The sequence below is a fragment of the Vitis vinifera genome, chromosome 9, assembly GCF_030704535.1.
Source record: "Vitis vinifera cultivar Pinot Noir 40024 chromosome 9, ASM3070453v1".
Classification (NCBI taxonomy): domain Eukaryota; kingdom Viridiplantae; phylum Streptophyta; class Magnoliopsida; order Vitales; family Vitaceae; genus Vitis; species Vitis vinifera.
Window position 1 is genome coordinate 7755533 of NC_081813.1, and position 19200 is coordinate 7774732.

The 19200-nt window shown below is 33.4% G+C and overlaps 1 protein-coding gene across 1 annotated transcript; it reads right to left on the reverse strand.

Moving 5' to 3' along the window:
• Nucleotides 1–928: 928 nt before the first annotated feature.
• Nucleotides 929–10025, reverse strand: LOC132254263 (glycerol kinase-like). Its single transcript, XM_059739553.1, has 5 exons — nucleotides 9887–10025; nucleotides 9191–9287; nucleotides 2393–2509; nucleotides 1962–2265; nucleotides 929–1314 (listed from the first exon to the last, which is right to left on the reverse strand). The coding sequence occupies exons 1-5, from the start codon at nucleotides 10023–10025 to the stop codon at nucleotides 1069–1071; spliced, it is 903 nt and encodes a 300-aa protein (XP_059595536.1). The 3' UTR covers nucleotides 929–1068.
• Nucleotides 10026–19200: the final 9175 nt, after the last annotated feature.

Below are 19200 nucleotides of genomic sequence, written 5' to 3' on the forward strand. Positions count from 1 at the left end.
TTTTCAAAAAAAAAAAAAAGAAAGAAAAGAAAACCATGAAATCAATTTTTAGATAAAAAGAGTAAAAAATTTCAAGTGAAAAACATAATGTTCTTAAAGTTGTAAATACAATTGAAAAATTATTTTTTTCTTAATAAAAATAAAGTTGTAAATATTTTTTATTATTGTAAAATTGTGAAAAATCATTTTTTTAAAATAACTAAAATCTAGAATGCATTTTTTTAATCAAATCTTAAAACTTCTTTTCTATAAAAAAATAAAATTGAAAACTTTTTATTGTTTATTTATTAGTTTAGGTAAATAAAGTTGTAAAAATCATGTATTAATAAAAATAATAAAAGGTTATGACCAATTTGCTCATAGCTACATTTTCTTCTGCAGCATTCTTAATGTTTGATATTTATTTCAAATAAAAATATATTCTATTTCAATATTTGGAATTTAAAAAAAGAACTGAAATCTCTCTCATATTTAATAAGTAATTTTTCTTTTTGTCAATAATATTCATAATTGAAATGTGTAACATTTACACATAAAAAAAGTGATATTATTTCTTTCAATAAATATTTATTAAGTAATATAAATATTAGTATTATTTTATCATATATTTTGTAGTTATTTTTTAGTTTTTTTAACAACAAATTTAATTTTTTAATCATTTTTTTTTCAAAATAAGTAATATAAATTTTTTTTTAAAAAATTCTCATATATATATATATATGAACTTTCAATTGAATTTTTTGAAAGTTTGAAAAGTGCCATATTTTAAGAAATATTTTTTTAAACTGCAATATTTATTTCAAAATCCCTTGGACTTTTATGGTTGGAAGAAGCATCATATATCAACTCCTCTTTAACCAACATTTACTTCAACCAACTTTGCCATCCTGCAGAAAAGCTTGAATGGCTTCTTCTGCTCTCTCTGTAATTCTGTAGAATGCGAATTCTCTCCAATATAATCATGAAATAGTGTGTGTCATACACAAAATCTACACAAGGGATGATTTCATTATTTGAAATAATAGAAGTATATAAACATGAACTTTAAAGGGATGAAATAGGAGTTGGTTAAAGAGAAAGATCCGCCAAGTCGAAAGTCCTTGAAACAGCTTTGCACCAAGACTCCACCTTCTTATTCCTCCGTTCCTCGTCTAATGCAGGATAAAATGTGGTAGCAAGCTTCACCTTTTCTCCAGAATCAAAAATCTCGTCTTCTGTCCAAATCCCCACTGCTAATCCAGCTGCATAAGCGGCTCCAAGAGCTGTTGTCTCTATATCAGCTGGTCTAACCACCGGGTTCCCCAGCAGATCAGCCTGCAAATCATTAGACAGCAAATTGTCAAATAAAACAGTTCAAACAAGGACAGTATGGGATTATGGGCAGTCTGATATAAGATACCACAAGCATGAAGACAGAATAGGATTGTACCACATGATCACCAGCCATTGACATGAACAAAAATAAAAAGAAGATAAGTTCAAACTCATATCAATTTGTTAAAACTTCATATGGGCCTGAAGTGATGACAAAATTGTTGTTTACTTTCATTTGGGAAAATGGCTAACATCAGTTCAAACAAATGAAAAAAAAAATGTGGAGGAAAAAATAGGAATGCAAAAAAAGTGATCACACCTTCAAAAACATAATTCTTGTTGCAGCTTTTGCTAGATGTACACAAAATTATAGAACAAAAGATTGGAACGGAGTGGAACAATTCGAGGAAATTAGTGCATTTCATGATTAGACGATACCAAATCCAGAACCAAAATCTTACATTATTATCATGATTGCAGTATAGAAGGCTTACAGGTAATGTATAGGTTTAAGTTTTGTAATTCCCATCAAAAAGGGGAGAATTGAAACAAGAGAAGTTTAGCAATGCAGAAAACAGAAACCATTACTGTTACGTGTTACAGCAACAAAGCAGATATTGGATCAAAGAATAGCAGAAAATACGAACCTGAATTTGCATCAAAAGATTGTTAATGGTTGCACCACCATCAACTCTAAGCAAGAACTCCCCCTTCTCATTCTTGACCTCACCCTTCTCCCCTGCATCCTTGTGCATTGAATCTAGGACATCCTTTACCTGAAAACACATACTCTCAAGCACAGCTCGAGCAATGTGAGACTTGTTTGTAAATCTTGTGATCCCAATGCAAACCCCACGTGCATCATCACGGCACCATGGAGCAAACAATCCATTGAATGCTGGCACAAAATAAACCCCACCCGAAGAATCAACCAAGGCCGTCTCCGAGCTCCTGCAATTACAATAGAGCCCTCTAAAACATAGTTGGTATCTGATGTGGGTTTATCCCAATCAAGGGTTTTGAGATTCACGAGCATTGTTCCAGATGCATTTGAGACATCAGTGACATGAACCCCCACCATTCAAGCCTCCTGTCATACTCCAGAGAAGCTTCAATGCACTGAAGTATGTGCTTACGGGCAAACCACGTTTCCACAAAATGCTTTCTTCCCTCAGGAAATTCTTTCTCCAATTTCCTGTAAAAACAAAATGTAGACACCATCCAACTGATCCCTAACATGGGTTTGTTTTCACATTCATTATGTGGGACACCCACTCTCTTTGTTTAATAATAATAATAATAATAATAATATATTGGGCCTTGACTTTGAGATTGGGCCTTGAGTTTCCTTTGGTCAAGGCCTTGACTGGTGTTGATATATGCCATTAAATTATATGTGTCTAATATAAAATATAAATATAAGATCATTAAAGTAAACAAATTATAGATGTGTATTAATTATACAAGTAATACAAATCATATTGTATAAATTATAGTTAAAAATTTTAATCTCCACCAAACTAATAGAATCTCTATTATAATAATTGGAGTGAACACCATGTTGGCCCGTGTTAGGCCTGGGCCAGATTTTAAAGACTAGGCCTTGAGTTCCCCTTGGGCCTAGGCCAGGGCCTTCTCTTTGTATCATCATTTTGAAGAAGCACATTGGTGTGACGTAAAAAAAAACAAATAAAAGCATCAACTAAAGTAAAGGCCAAGATCCTTGAAAAATAATCTTTAAATTTGTTGCATATATAATTTCAACAATGCATAAATAATTACAACATACGCAATACAATAATATCACACAACTATATTTTCAAATATAAATTGTAGTCGTATAAAATATTTATACAAGTAAAGAAGAAATTATAAGATTAAAATGTTTGTCGGATTCTAGGTAAAGAAGAAATAAGATATAGAGATTGTCTTATCAGACATATAGAATTTCATATACATAATTTTCCCTTAGAAAATTTAGGGTCAAATTGAAAATTTTTCATTCATAGATTTTGGTAAAACCTCTATCTTGTCCCCCAACTCTTGTATACAAAAGGAAATAACATTAGTATGAGGGTTTGAATGCTTAATTTTAGATTGAAAGTGCTTGAAATAATTTTTGAATGACTTCACATGTATTTTTGATAAAGTTGGAACATTCAAACTTTTATTTGAAGAATCTTCAAATTTTCAACTTGATCTTAAATAATGTTGAAACCTTCGAAATTTGAATAGTAGAATCTTCAAACATTTGAATTTTGACTTAGAATTTTGAAATGTGAGATTGAAGCATCTTCAAATTTGGGCTTGAAGAGTTCTTGAAGCTTGAATTGTATCTCCAATTTTGTTCTTTATTTATAGGTTGAAGAAACATATTGAGATTTTGTAAACATGTTTAGAGTTTTAAACCTTGAAATATTACTCTTTTATTAAATTAACATTTATAAAATTTCGAAGAACATAATTGGATAATATCTTAAGTTATTTTTAATGAAAATTGATAATTACCTTTTAATTATCAAATTCACTATTTCTATTTATTTTTGTAATATATCATAATTACTAAAATCATTTATTTCCTTTATTTAGTTCGAAAGCAAAATTATATATCTTTTGTTTGTATAGAACTCATGTCAATTTAAGATTCGACCAATAGAGCCTATCCGGTCCGAGTTATCATCTAAGTCAGAATGGCTATCAAACCGCCACTGAACCGATCAATCAATGGTTTAACCACTAATTGGTCTACCGGACCATGTTTGGATCCCTAAATTTTGTGGCAAATTGGGCCTCAAGCCCAACAACCTAACCTCCATGCGGGCTATCTACTGGATCTCACGCATTGTAACTTGATCCGGGTGAATGGCCATTATAAACTTCATTTTGTCCTCATCTGATTTTGATGTGGGAATGGGAGAGATGAGGATTTGACATTTGGACCTAAGGCTCAAAGGGTTTTAACTCCACTAATGACAATGGTGCGGGTCTTTTCGGGTACCCACTTCGTCTCGTCCTTAATGGAACGGGGTTTAATTTTAATAAATGGGTTTAAGAATTTTTTTTTAAACCCGGGGTGGGTGGGTTCGGGTATTGCCACCCCGCCTGTCCCGTCCCAATTATATATAAAATTTAATTTTAAATTAAAATAAAATTTAATTTTAAAATTAAAATTAATTAATTTTTATTTTATTATTTTTAATATATAGATAATAATAAATATTTTTAATAAAACAAGTTATAAAAAATATAATAATTTAATTATTTATAAAATATATTTATTTTAATATAATTAAAAATTTTAAAAGTAATTTAAAAAAAAATTTTTTTTAAAAGTTAAACAGGATGGGTATGAGAATTTATCATACCCATCCGTCCCGTTTAATTTTTTAAATGGAACAGGGATGGAAATTGTTTCTAATAAACAGGGCAGGGTTGGGATGGGGGCGACTCGTCCCGAACCCGCCCCGTTGCCATCCCTACACTCAATTACTTTATGCCTTGTATTTAATATTGCAAACCAAAATAATAATAGACATGATTCGTTTCAAAATTTTTATAATAATAGAAGTGTAAATAATATAAGTAAAAATAATGTAATATTTTTAAAAATTATAAAATAATAGGTTATATAAATTTTAATATATAGGTAAAATTAATTAAATTTTATTAAATATCTTCACATTTAAACATTACATATCTTTTATTTAATAAAATGTTAAAATATTAATATATTTAAAGTTATATAATTATTTTTTATTTTAATAATATATAAATTGTATATTTATGATATTACTGGTTCAACTATAATTCAATTACCGGTTCAACCATTGAACCATGAATTAGTAAATTATTAAAACTATTTTTTGAATGGATTATGTCAATCTAGATAAGGGCAAAGAAATTACCAATTTGATATGACCAATTGATAACACAATTAAAAAATAATATGAATTTAACATATTTGAATTCATCATAATCATGTCCATGACCTAATTTTACACATCCTTAAATCGTGGTTGATTTATGTAACAAAACTATACCGTCAACAGAAAATAGATAAATAAGTAAAATAATACAAAAATATATAAATATGAATTAAAAAAGGAAATAGGAAATTAGATCTAACCAAGTGTGGAGATTAAAAATAGTTTACCATCTAGATAGTCAAGCATAACAATTTACCAAACCCTTACCCACCATCCATACTAACCAATTGTAGTTAAATGTTTACAAAAATGTACATTAAATCAAAGAGAAAAAAAGATTAAAAACAAACTAGAGAAAAAGTACATCACCTAATATTGGTAATAAATAAAATTAAAATAAATTAATATTTTTTTAATTAAAATAGAAATTCAACTAAATGTAACTATTGTTTTTCTCTCATAACTCATCCAAAATTTCAATGAATTTAAACTCCATAGATTTGTGTAGATATCTTATTTAAAAAACAAAAGTTTTCACTAAAATCATAAAATTTGGATAAGAAATTATTTACTATATTAGTTCAAAATTCATGTCCACAAAAATTGAAATAAATTAATTATCTTCCATTCAAATAAAATTTCTCCAATTAAATTTCCAAACATGTGCCTTAATACCTATAATGGAATTAGTAATTTTAATTAAAAATAAATAAAAATAAGGATTTGATCTTTTTCTTACCATTTGACAAAACTTATAAAATGTATCAATTTGCATCAAAAACAGAAACCTCAATTTGCATCAAAAGGTTGTTTAACAAATGAAGAAGTGGGTTTGAAATTTGCAAAAAGAGGAGAAATAGCATAAGAAATGAACTGGCTATGAATAACGAATGGAACAATGAAACATAAAACGAGAATACTAATAATATTTTGCAGACAAAAGTATGATTGCTTTACAATTTAATCTTGCGTATTTCTTATTTCTTGGGAGTTCTGTTTGTTGTTTCATGTGGGTTTTCTTGGGGGATGATCCAATCCAATCGTGCACTCAAGGAAAGTGTTTTTTTTTTTTCAAATATTTATTTCTTGGATTGACCATATAAACATGCACCATCAATAATGATGTCTTTGGTTGACATGATTCATATCCGAAGATATAAAATTTATTACTCTTCATAAGTAACATATTTTAGAAAACATGTTCACACAAGATGTTATGGTATCCACTCTGCCCAACTTCAAATTTTTACCATTGATGGTGAGTAATTCTTTTCCTTTCTTACATATTGGATGTAACTTATTTTGATGGGTCTTATCTATCTCATGATAACTTCCAACTTCTTCTTTATATTCAAATTTGAGTTGTTCGAATTCGTAAAATTTAAGGTAAGTATGTAATTATGGTTACTAAAGCTTTCATAATGGGTATTTCCTAATTCAGGTTATACTATATTTTAATTTCAAATTTTTTGCATAAGTTTTAAAATTATGTTTATCTCTAAAATTGGTGTTTTATCTAAAAAGTTATTTTTTTTTTGGAATGTTTTAAAATTAGTAAAATCTTTATAATTAGATACTAGAGTTTTATAAGTATAAATATAAATATTTTATTAAAAATAATTGAACTTTCATGAACCTAAGAGAGTATACCTATTGATCATAAAAAACTTGAACCTCCGTTTCTCAAACCTTTCAAAAATCTACCATGAAAGTACATTTACTTTAAACAAAGGTGAGAAATCTCATCGTAAAAAGTTTGAGGGATCCTCTAAGGATTACAAGGGAGTGTTACATTAAGGTTATAAAAAAAGAGTGTAGGTGCTGATAATATAAGACCTTATGGAGTAGGTGCATCTAGTAAGGTAAAACTGTGTACTATAATTGAGTGACTACATGTGGGTTTTTAATCCTACTAGGTTGATAGGTGGTTTTTATATGTTACACCCTATGTTTTGTGTGGAAATAGTTTTGTTTATTTGTACATGAGATTGTTACTTTCACTAAATAATTAATATAGATGGATAAAGCAAAAGTAGGTAATAAAGAATTTAATTTGAAAAATAATATAGAGATCACCTATGTATGTAGGGTATACATATATTATGTATCATAAATTTATTTTTTATATTATTTATTTTTCAAAATAAAAAATGATTAAAAAATTAAATTCGTGGTTAAAATAAAAGAACTAAAAAATATTTATAAGATATATTGTAAAATAATGCCACTATATGTATTATTTAATATAAGGGTGCAACTTGGAAGGGTTGGTCCGACCCAACCCAAACCTAATCCAATGTTTGGATGGGTTTGGGCAAACATTTTCAATACTTGGGTTGCACTTGACTCAAGTTCTCTAAACCCGAGTTCAATTTGGGTTGGGTTTGGCCCAGGTTTGAACAACCTAAGTCTAACCTGAACCTGATTTAACATTTTTATAGTGTTTATATCCTTTGAAATAATATTCATTTTCATTTTAGATTCTAAAGAAAAAATAAAAATTATAATTATATCATATACCTTTTTTTTTAAGAGAGATACATAAGTTTACTTTTATTTTTTTTATTGTTATTTTGAAAATTTGTATTATTTACTATTTATATTTTGGTATAAATATATATAATTTTTTTTTATAAATAATATGGATAGATTTTGAATCATGCAACCTAATCATCCCAATTAACCTAAGTTTAACATGTTTAGCACAATCAACCTGAGTTTAACAACCCAACTTTAACTTGACTAACCCAATTCGCTTAGAAAAATGACGTTGGGTTGAGTACCTTGAGTTAGAGATCGGGTTGAATTGAGTTTGGGTTGATTGTTTTTTAATTTGGGTTAGGATCGAGTTAGCCATTAACCCAACTAACCGGCCTAAGTTGTAACCCTAATTTAATATATATTAAATTATTGTTATATATTGAATAACATAATATAGAAAAAATGATTTATAAATTTTAAATCTTTTAGTCTTAAATATTGTTAAACAAAAGAAAATTTCCATTTTTTTAATAGTGAATATTGGAATGCAATATAATTTTTATTTTAAACAAATATTGAACATTGGAAAAAATATATATTCCATTTCATTTTTTTATTCATTTTACAAACTAAATATTAACATAACATAGCATATTTTATTATGTATACTACCTCAGAATATCATATCCATTAGATATAATATACAAAGATATCACATCCCTTTAGAAAAAATAGTCTTGGATATATTGTGGACCCGAATTTTTTTGCATGTGTTCCCATTCAATGGCAAAACTCATTTTTTATTTGAAAAACTACTTTTTGAAAATTATTTTTAGAATCACCACTTATTTTTGTTTTATTTTTAAAGAAAAAAACAAAATAAAAAAGAAAAATCGTAAGTGTGACTCCTAAAAAGGAAAAACAGGTTTGAAAAAATCGAGTTGGGGTTTAAAGGTCAGGTTACTTATTGAAAATGTACAGTAGTAAGTCATAGTAGTTTCCCTCTAAGCCCTAAAAATTAGGTTTCTACTAATTGGCTAAGGCAAGTGTAGCAATTGATTGATTAATGGTGGATACCAAAGATTGGGATATAGAATAAAGCAAAGTATGCACAAGAATGAATAAACAAGCAATATGGAGATGAGAGCATACCTGAGTGACAAACAAGAGCGCTTACATGGAAACAGGGTTAGTGCACAAGTATAGAGTAATCACATGTAAATCACAAAATAGATCAAAGTCAATTAATATTTAATCACAAATGTTGGGCCCCACCAAAACCCAATTTATTTACATGAATTAATTCTAAAGAAAATATGAAAATGCATGGCGGAAGATCAATTTGGCAGCAAAAATTTATTGAAATCAACATTTTATTGCTTAAGGAAAATCTAAGGATGGATCTTTGAAAGTTGGGATTATTCAGTTGAAAACAGGTTTGGGTATCTAATTCAAAAATTGTAAGTTACGAAAAAGAAGCCTCCGGAGGAGGAGAGTGTGCACCAAGGTGGCCATGCACACATGGGGCCCGGGAGGAAAAAGTGGAAAGAGTCTTGGGCAATAATCCTATGAAGATATTCATCACTTACCACAAATTTCTGCCCTTGTTACTTTCCGGAGTCGGACCCATTTTATGCATTCCCAGAAGTTGACTCTGCTGCAACTGTACTTGGTTGGGCCGACCATCATTTCTACCATTGAAAACACCACCAACTTCATATTTCCCATTTTTCTACCTGCTACCAATTCACTCCTCTCTTTGGGAAGATTTTTTAGGTTATCGTCATGATTGAGATAATCTAGAAAGTTGAGCGGCATCACTCACTGAAAGGTGGCTTATAGCATGGGTAATGGGATACATCTGATAGGTTGTCATATCCATAAACCACCATATTAAACCATGGTTCATATCCCCAACACCAAACGAGAATCTGTACTCATCCCAAACAACTTGGAGATCATAAAATCAGGTTTTGAGGACCTCCCAAGACATGCACAGCTTCACCCTTTGTGCATTCCTTTGATTTGGAAAATTTCTTCTGCAGAATTCCTCATTATCATGCCTTGAACCAAGACATATCATGATTGGATGGGCCTTGTAGAAAGCCAAGAATTGCTCGGTCACCTTACTAATGAAGATCCTGTTCCATCTCAATACACCATACCGGATTCCAGTAATCCCCCAACTGCAGAAACTTCTACACCAAGAATAACCGAAGCATACATCGCATGGCGAAAAGTCGATCGTCTTCTTCGAGGGTAGATAATTGGAATACTCTCTGAAGAAACACTTAGCCTCGTCATGGGCTTAAATACAACAAATGCCGTATGGGAAGCATTGAAAAATGCCTACGCTGAAGATTCACAAGAACGAGAATTCACACTCAGGCAACAAGTAACATATCTTCGAAAAGAAGATGACAAAACAATTGGAGAACATATTCGAACCTTCAAAAGCCTATGCGACAGTCTTGCGGCAATTGGGAAACCAATCCCAGACAAAGAAAATGTATTTTATCTTCTTACTAGTCTTGGTCCTCAATATGAAACTTTTACTACTACCATGCTCAAACCACCAAGACCATCATACTCTGAGCTTGTCTCACAACTTCAAAGCCTTGATCAAAGACGAAATTGGTTCTTAAACCATGCAAATGCCACCCATGCACTCACCCCTCAAATGGCCTTCTACGGACAACAACAACAAAGATATCCATAATCCTCCACAAGATATCGAGGCAACAAACAAAAATTCCCTTCAACAGGAAGAGGATTTCAGGCACAACAATCAAAGGACCAAAATCGTGACTACTCCCTTAGCCCAAGTCCAACACTAAACAAAGATGATCCTTCCCCACTTGGAGAGCGACGTATGACACCTACTGAAAGAGACCTCTATCGTGAAGAAAAATGTCAATACTGTGGCATGGTAGGACATATTGCAAAAATATGTTGGTGAGTGCCCAAAAGGCCAACACAACAAGATGACATACCACAAGCACTGGCAACACTTACCTTGGATAACACAATTGCTGAAATGGAATGGACTTTAGACACAAGAGCCTCAAATCACATGATAGGTAAGCAAGGTATGTTAACTAATATTCAAAATTATTCTGGTTCAGATTTAGTTCTTATTGGTGATGGATCTTCTCTACCAATTCTTGGTATTGGAGATTCTAGCATTAAGCAAAAGAATAAATTCTTATCGCTTCATGATGTCTTGCTAGTCCCTCATTCGAAAAAAATCTGCTCTCCGTAAGTCAACTAACAACTCAGTTTCCAGTTAATTGTGAATTCACTAATGTTGATTTTTATGTAAAGGAACGACAAACAGGACAACCAATGATCACAAAGAGACGCAAGGGTGATCTCTATGTGCTTCCCAACTCGTCGGAGCTCTATTTTTCTCATCGTTTCAAATCCAGTTCCGCAAACATTTGGCATCAATGTTTAGGACATCCCCAGTTTTCTGCTTTACAGTTTTAAAAAAATAAAGGGTTGATTGATGTTATTGGCAATGTTAAATCCGAACATATTTGTGATAGTTGTCAATTAAGGAAGCTTAGTAGATTACATTTTTCTTGTTTTAAACATCTAAGTTCTAGCATTTTTGAAAAAATCCATTGTGATTTGTGGGGACCTGCTCCTATTTTATCTATTGGAAAATTAAGATATTATGCATGTTTAGTTGATGATTTTTCTAAGTATACTTGGATAATTCCCTTACAACATAAATCTAATTTTGTAAATGCTTACTTAGCTTTTGAACAATATGTCAATAGACAATTTAACAAAAAGATCAAGGTTTTTCACTCGGATGGAGGAGGAGAATTCATAAACTTCAAGTTATCATCTCACTTCCTCTCCACCGGAATTATGCATCAGGTATCATGTCCATACACTCCAGAGCAAACAGGTATGGTTGAAAGGTAACATAGGATAATACGAGAACTTGGAATGACCATGTTATTTCATAGTGGAGCTCCTCTGTTTCTATGGGTAGAAGCTTTTTCCACTGCTATCTACCTAATAAATCGCTTGCCTTCATCTGCTCTTAACTTTGAAACTTCATACTTTGCACTTCATGGCACTCATCTCGATTACACTTCACTTCATGTATTTGGTTCCAAATGCTTTCCTTATACTTGGGATACAAGACAACACAAGTTCAATGCTTTGATGAACTTTTTTTCCTTATAAAAACACTTAGAACCAAAGCATTGTACCACCTACATCTCATGTCATAAGCATTTTTTACTCATGGTTGCCTCACACTAACTCCACTCACAATGTTGAAATTGAATCCCAAACATTAACCCCACCATGTACAAGTCCTCTACTTGCGATACCATTAATCACTTCGGTTTCTAACATTGTCACAGGTTCCTTCTCAAACATGCATGAAAGTCAGCAACTCAGGACTACACTTGAGACCGATGTGTTGTAACCCTCTACAAACGAAACATTACAACCTGAGACCGATGTGTTATCTTCCTTGTAGGTTGAATTGTTTGAGCAATCCTTCAACACTCCACATAATGATATTGAACCAAATCAACTCGACTTGCAATCCCAAACTCATCAAAAGCAACCACCACAAACACAACTCTCACCTTCTATGATCATTCAGTCACAAACTCATTAACAACAACCACCATAAACACAACCCTCACCTTCTATTATCACTCGATCTCAAAGAGGAATCATTAAACCCAATCCAAAATATGCCTTGACTTCCACCACAAACTCAACCAGTATCCCTCATGAACCTCACAACATATGAGCTGCTCTAGCTCATCCGGGATGGAAAGCAGCAATGGATGAAGAACTCGAAGCCTTGCATAAAAATAAAACTTGGGTGCTTGTTTCACACACCTCAGACATGCATGTTATTGGATCAAAATGGGTATTCAAACCAAAACTTAAACCCGATGGTTCATTAGATCGCCTTAAAGCTCGTGTTGTGGCCAAAGGGTATCATCAAGTGGATGGTCTGGACTACACCGAAACCTTCTCTCCAGTCATCAAACCTGGAACTATTCAAATGGTCATCACTATAACTCTTGTTAAAAAATGGCCCATACGTCAACTTGACGTAAAAAATGCATTCCTTCATGGTTTAATTTTAGAAGACATACACATGGAACAATCTCCAGGAATGGCTGATCTCAAACATCCAACACATGTGTGCAAGTTTCACTCTATGGTAATCACCTCTTGCTTGGTTTGATCGATTTAGTGCTTTTCTTCTTAAATATGGATTTTTTGTAGCCTAGCCGACCCATCTTTGTTTATTTTTCACTCTAACCTTGGAACGCTAATTCTCCTACTTTATGTAGATGATATACTCCTCATAGGTTCCTCCACAACTCTAGTATCAACCTTCATTCAACTCTTGAGCTCTGAATTCGCGATGAAGGACTTGGGCCAAATTCATCACTTCCTTGGCATCGAGATCTCTCAAACATCTAATGGTCTTCACATGTCCCAATCTCACTATGATCTTACCATCCTTGAGAGAGCCAACATGGTCGATTGCAAGACTATGAGCACACCTCTTGAAGCCAAAACTAAGACATCATCAAATAATGTCTTGCTAAAAGATCTGAGTTATTTTAGAGGACTTGTTCTCTCACGAGACTAGATTTTTCATACAGTGTGAATTATGCATCACAATTCATGCATGCTCCCACCGTCGTGCATTTAAAAATGGTTTGGACGATCTTAAGATATGTCAAAAGCATAATTAACATCGGTTTGCATTTTACTTCCAATACAACACTTGATCTTTGTGTTTTCTCTGATGTAAATTGGGCGGGGTGTCCAACCACATGACGATCTGTCACTGGATACTGTACGTTTCTTGGAGGAAATCTCATCTCCTGGTGTGCAAAAAAATAGCATACAATCTCTCGGTCGAGCATCGAAGCGGAATATCGAGCCATAAAAAATATAGCAGCTGAACTCACATGAATGCCATTTATTCTTAAAGATCTTCACATTCCTTTGGCATCTACACCAACTCTCTACTGTGATAACATAAGTGCTCTTCACATGACAATAAATCCGGTGTTTCATGCTCGTAGCAAACACATCGAGTTGGATTACCATTTTGTGTGCGAACGAGTTGCACTTGGACTTCTCGTCACTCAACATATCTTCACTGAAAAACAAGTAGCAAACTTCTTCACCAAACCAATGTCAAAAGCTATACTTAGTAACTTTTGAACCAAACTCTGCCTCTAATCTCGACACAGTTTGAGGGAGGGTATTGGAACAATCCAACATCTTGGCGTGAATTGTGGGACTCAAAGGAGTGATAAGGTTGAGCATAACTATGGAAGTGATAAGGTTGAAAACTCCCACAATTCATGCTACAATAGCATAGAGACGTTGAAAGATGAAGGAGTATCAATGGCAACAACTTCAACCCGAAATGGTAGTTCAACTAGTTAAAGAAATCTCAACAAATTGATGGAGCAAATCCTGGATTCAAAACAGAGCATATCTTGAGTATTCTTGCAAAGCATATCTTGGAATGTTGACGCAGCATATCTCAAAGACAGAATAAATCAAATTACTCTCATATAGTCTTGGATTTTTTGCTACCAATTATACGGATTCTATGTAATCTGTTTTTGGAAAAAATGTAATTTTGTTATCCCAGGTTTTTTTGTGTTTAAATAGAGGATGTGGTCCTCCGTGTGTTGCATTATGAAAATAAAAAAATGGGGTTACATCTCCAGCCATGTTCACGTATACAAAAGTAGACTTATTCTTTCTTTCTTTTGTTTTTCAAATTTTCTTTTTGTTCGGGATCCCTTCCCGACTCTCTCTGTTAAAGGAAGATAATCTGCCTAAGATTTGGATGCAAGGCCATGTTTAGGAGACTTAATGCAAAATATTTATCCATAGCTCTTCGCCTGAAACATCTGTATAAAGCGTTTTCCCGATGTGAACCATCTTCTTGGGTCCCTGAGATGAACAAAAACTGAGACATATCGTGAGCTAGATGCATTGCTTGAAAGTGTCGAGTAGCAGTATGGCCTTCTTTCTGATTAACTGTTTTTGTCAAATTCTAGAGCTTTCATTCCAAATCCATCAGTTTTCTCAAATGATTGGCCAATGGAGATCCATGGATATAACATATGAATTGTGCACAATAAAAACAATCAAACGATAGGTTGGTTTGGCTGCATTCCACAATTGCAAAGAATTATCATACAAAATTGTTCTCAGTTGAGTTGAATTTGGCCTAAAAAAGATATCCGTTATTACAAACTGGTGTTCTTCCGTGGTGCTCTCTCTTTGCAGGCTATCCATGTTCTAGAGAACAACTCTCTTGTCATGTCTGGCACTAATTAGAGACTTCTCATCTGAAGAAAATCAATAGTAGGTAGCTTTGCCATTCTTGGTCCATATATAACCAACCTTAGCAAGGGTTGAACCTTCTATGCTTAGTTGTGTCATACATATCCTTACCACCGCCTGTAGCATGCAATCAAAATGATTTGATAATATCATCTAGTGAACCAATACCTCTAAATGAGAGACCACTGCCTCTGTAACTAGGGCTCATGACTAAGAATTGCGTGAACCCCTTTGCTTGGGTTGAAGCCTGGTCGATGCACAAAATATTCATAGGCCTCTTCCCATAACTGGCACCTTGTGTCTGCAACAGAATTGAACATGTATTGAAGTGAGTTTTTTTTAATCTTCTTGTAAGAAAATTCTAAACAACAAAGATTGCTTAGTGTACCCGACCCCTCAGAGCATCAAGGTCCATTTCTATAGGACCAGTTGTTTCACAGTCGAACCAGATAACATGGAGAGTATGTTGTAATGCTTTAATGGGGTAATTCTTGGGAAAATCCACCTGAAGCTGGTACAATTCGTTGGCGTACAGAGTTCCTGGAGCTTCATTGACTTCAATCACCCATCTATGTAGATTATCGATGACTTCATGCTCGAATCTTGGATGAGGATTGACCTAATATTCCACCATCTCTTTCTGGAAAACGATCTTGCTTAACACCTTGTGAGAGGGGGCAGAGGAACATGTCACTGTTTCTTCTAGAAGATCAGAGTGGCCGAGGATGGGTTTGGACCAGAATTGCTATCTAGGTTTTCTTTAGGTGAACCAATTAGTGGAGTGGGTGGCTATGCAACAACTAAAGGGTGGTCATATGAGGAGCTATTATTTCATGCACGTGGAGAGGAAAGGAGTAGCTTCTTCAAGGATTTATGATTATTCATCTCCAGCTTGCGTTGAATATCTTTTGACAAATTTCTGTTCTGGAGCTCCCTTAGTTTCACTTCAGCTAACTTGGCCGACTTGGTTTCATTATGTTTCCTACAACTTCCAAGAAAAGCACTCTAGATCACTGAATCAAGTTCCATTGGCATCTTGTCCATAAACTCCTTTGCCTATTAACAACATACTACCCCTCAAAAGTTAATGAGATAACATCAACGCTGACATGTTGGCCATCCCCATAAACATCTTTATAGAGATTGATTCTGCATTTAGATATTTCTCTCTCCTCAAGTGAGTTCAAATTCTCTGTAACATTCTTCTCCTTCTCTGCTAATAGTCTTAGTTGAACATCCAACCTATGTTCCCAAAGTGCCAACATCTCGTATCTGCTGACTAGCCAACAACCTTGCCCTTGTTGAGACCCAAGTAAGTATCCAAAACCATGAACATCAACCCTCTCATAGGCCTTTATATTTGAAGGTCGGATTGGGATTGCTTTGAATGCACTGGCACTGCAATAAACAATTGTTTCTTCTCCAATAAAAACACCACAAAGAGATGAGGGGACTGGTATTAGCAAAGCAACTCGTTGTCTAGATTGTTCTAGGCTCGAGTACTCTCAACAAAATCCTCATCCTCATCTGTATTCCTCCATTACATCCCTAGGCGTTTCAATGTGATTCACATGGCTTACAAGTATCCAGAAATATCGATCTGTATAAAAGTTGCTCTTATGGGGCTCGCATAGAAAACATCCCAATCAAGATGATCAACCTAGCTTAGATGCTCAGTTCCCCAAACTTACCAAAAATAAAGGAATAAAAAGCAAGGATAGGAGCCAAAGTAAAAATTGAGAGAATAGGAAATCAAGCAAAACATGTACATAGCCTCATTTCAGGTGACATATTTAGGCTAATAACTGGTGGAATTAACAAAGTACACAAGTATGATTCTTATAAATATCAAGTTCAGGGAGGAAGTCGTGCATTAGCTACTTACAGGAGTCAAGAAAACCAAGATAAGATCAAAGAGAGCACGTATGCAAATAAACATATTCGGTAAAATAGACCAAATAGCTCGTGATGGCCACATCAATCAACAAGATGACTTCCTGACATTTGCAGAAAAATGGAACAGAATAATGTGAAAATGATAGAGCGCAAAGTTCACAGTGACCATACCTGGAAGTCTTCTCTCCAAGCACAGCTTGCTCAGCTTCAAGTGTTTTCTTGCCTCCTCCTCCATAGCACAACTTTTCTCTGTTGTTCTCTCTCAAAACCTACTATCTTATAATATCATAATTCTCCATTCTCTGCTCTCTAATGTGTCTTTCTCGACTTCTCTCTCACAGTCCTAGTGCCCCCCAAAACCTCCATTAAAAAAATCCCAAAATACTCCTGCTTTCATCATTCCCCATTGTCCCTCCCATAGCTCCTCCTCACAACTTTTTTCTTTTAGCCTCAAGACATTCTGCAGCTCCAAACAGCCTGTGCTATGTCTTCTTCCCTGGATCCCCCCTTAGAAAATCACTGCTCCACTCTCTGAAAAGGTGGTCTCTAACTAACCTTCACTATAGAGAATGTTCTCTCTAACAGCTCACTTATCCTACAAAAAAAAAAAAAAAAAAAACTATTACACGTGGCAAAAAGTGATGAAAAAAAAAGGAGAATTGTGTTTTGGGCCCAAAAATTGTGTTCTGGTCCATGTAATTGATCCATTTAAGCTGAAAACCTATAGGAAATGTCAAAATTAAAAAGAAGGATATGTACTTTTATTAATTCCAAAAATAACCTTTGCTGATTATGATAAAAAAATAATAATAAACCAAAATATCTAGGTTGGAATTTTGCCCTAATTTTGCTATCTCTTCAGCATTTCAAGCCTAGACAGCCGTTTTCTTCTCTTCCTTCCCATTTCCTCCATCGCTTGCATCTCATCTCCGTGCCTCTTTCATTTTTTTTTTCGCATTCGTCTCTCCCGAAAATTTGAATTAAGACGAAATATATTGTTTTAATCAAGCTCTCGATTTCAGTTGGATGTCTTTTTTTCATCATCGATCCGCATCAGTGTTGCCGTTCGTGCCGACCGTCGTTGGCTATTTGAGGTTAGTAGGTTCTCTAATTTCATTTTCTCCCGATTTCGTCTTTGCCAAGCATTTTATTTCAACCCAAAATACATTGATGTAATCTTTCTCTCGATTTCAGTTCGGTGTGTTCATCTCGGTGCAGACTCTTGTTGCATATTTGAGGTTAGTAGATTGCCTAAATCTCGACCTAGATTTTCTTAGTCCTATATTTTGTTTAATCCTCATTGGTATGAGGAAAGGGATTCTTATTTTCTGCCTTTAGTTTACGAAGTGAATGGTGAGTGTTATTTTAAGGACATTAAATGAACAGTTGAGGCAAAGTAGGTGATTTGGAATTCTTTGCTGTAGAAATATCCTGGAAAGGGATTTCCATACTCTGTAATTCTAAATAAGACATTATAGATTTGTTGTAATGTTTTAAAAAAGAAAATTTTTGCTTTTGGAGTATTTATATTTTGAAAAATATTTTTGTTGGAAAGACTTCAAAATCTTGGTGGAATAGCAACACAAAATTGGAATTAAGTCTTTGATTTTGATAGATCTCATCTCAAATGCCCAAAGTTGGTAGTCAGACAGTTTGAGTTATTCTAAGTTGTGCTAGTCCATTTACAAGTTGTATACGAGTAGGAGGAAGTATGCCTTTGTTTGTAGCTTATGCCAGAGCTATCAAGGGAAAGAGTTATAAAGTTGAAACTTTTGAAATCAGCCAAGTCACTTTATACTGCATGGTCAAGGAATCTAATTCAACCTAAATTTTTCTTATGGTGCCTTGGTTTGAGATGTAGGCACAAGTAACAAATTTATCTCTTTTTATCTATTAGTTTTTACAACCCTTAAACCTTAAATGTGTTCAACTATTGTTTATGGTTTTGTATGGATCATCTAAAGTAGGACATGATAGTTTAGAAGAGAATTCTATATTTGTTGCATTTTTTAGGGTATTATCTCTTCATATTATTTTGCAAAGCAACGCTTTATAATTAATATTTAAATATCTCCATTCTCTTTGAATAAGTTTGTAGGCATGTCTGATATAGTAGTACCAACAGAAATTGTCTAAGGGTTTGAGTGAGAATGAGAATTTGTTTTCTACCTAGTGTAAGTATAGATCAGAGCTTAATAAAACGTGGGGG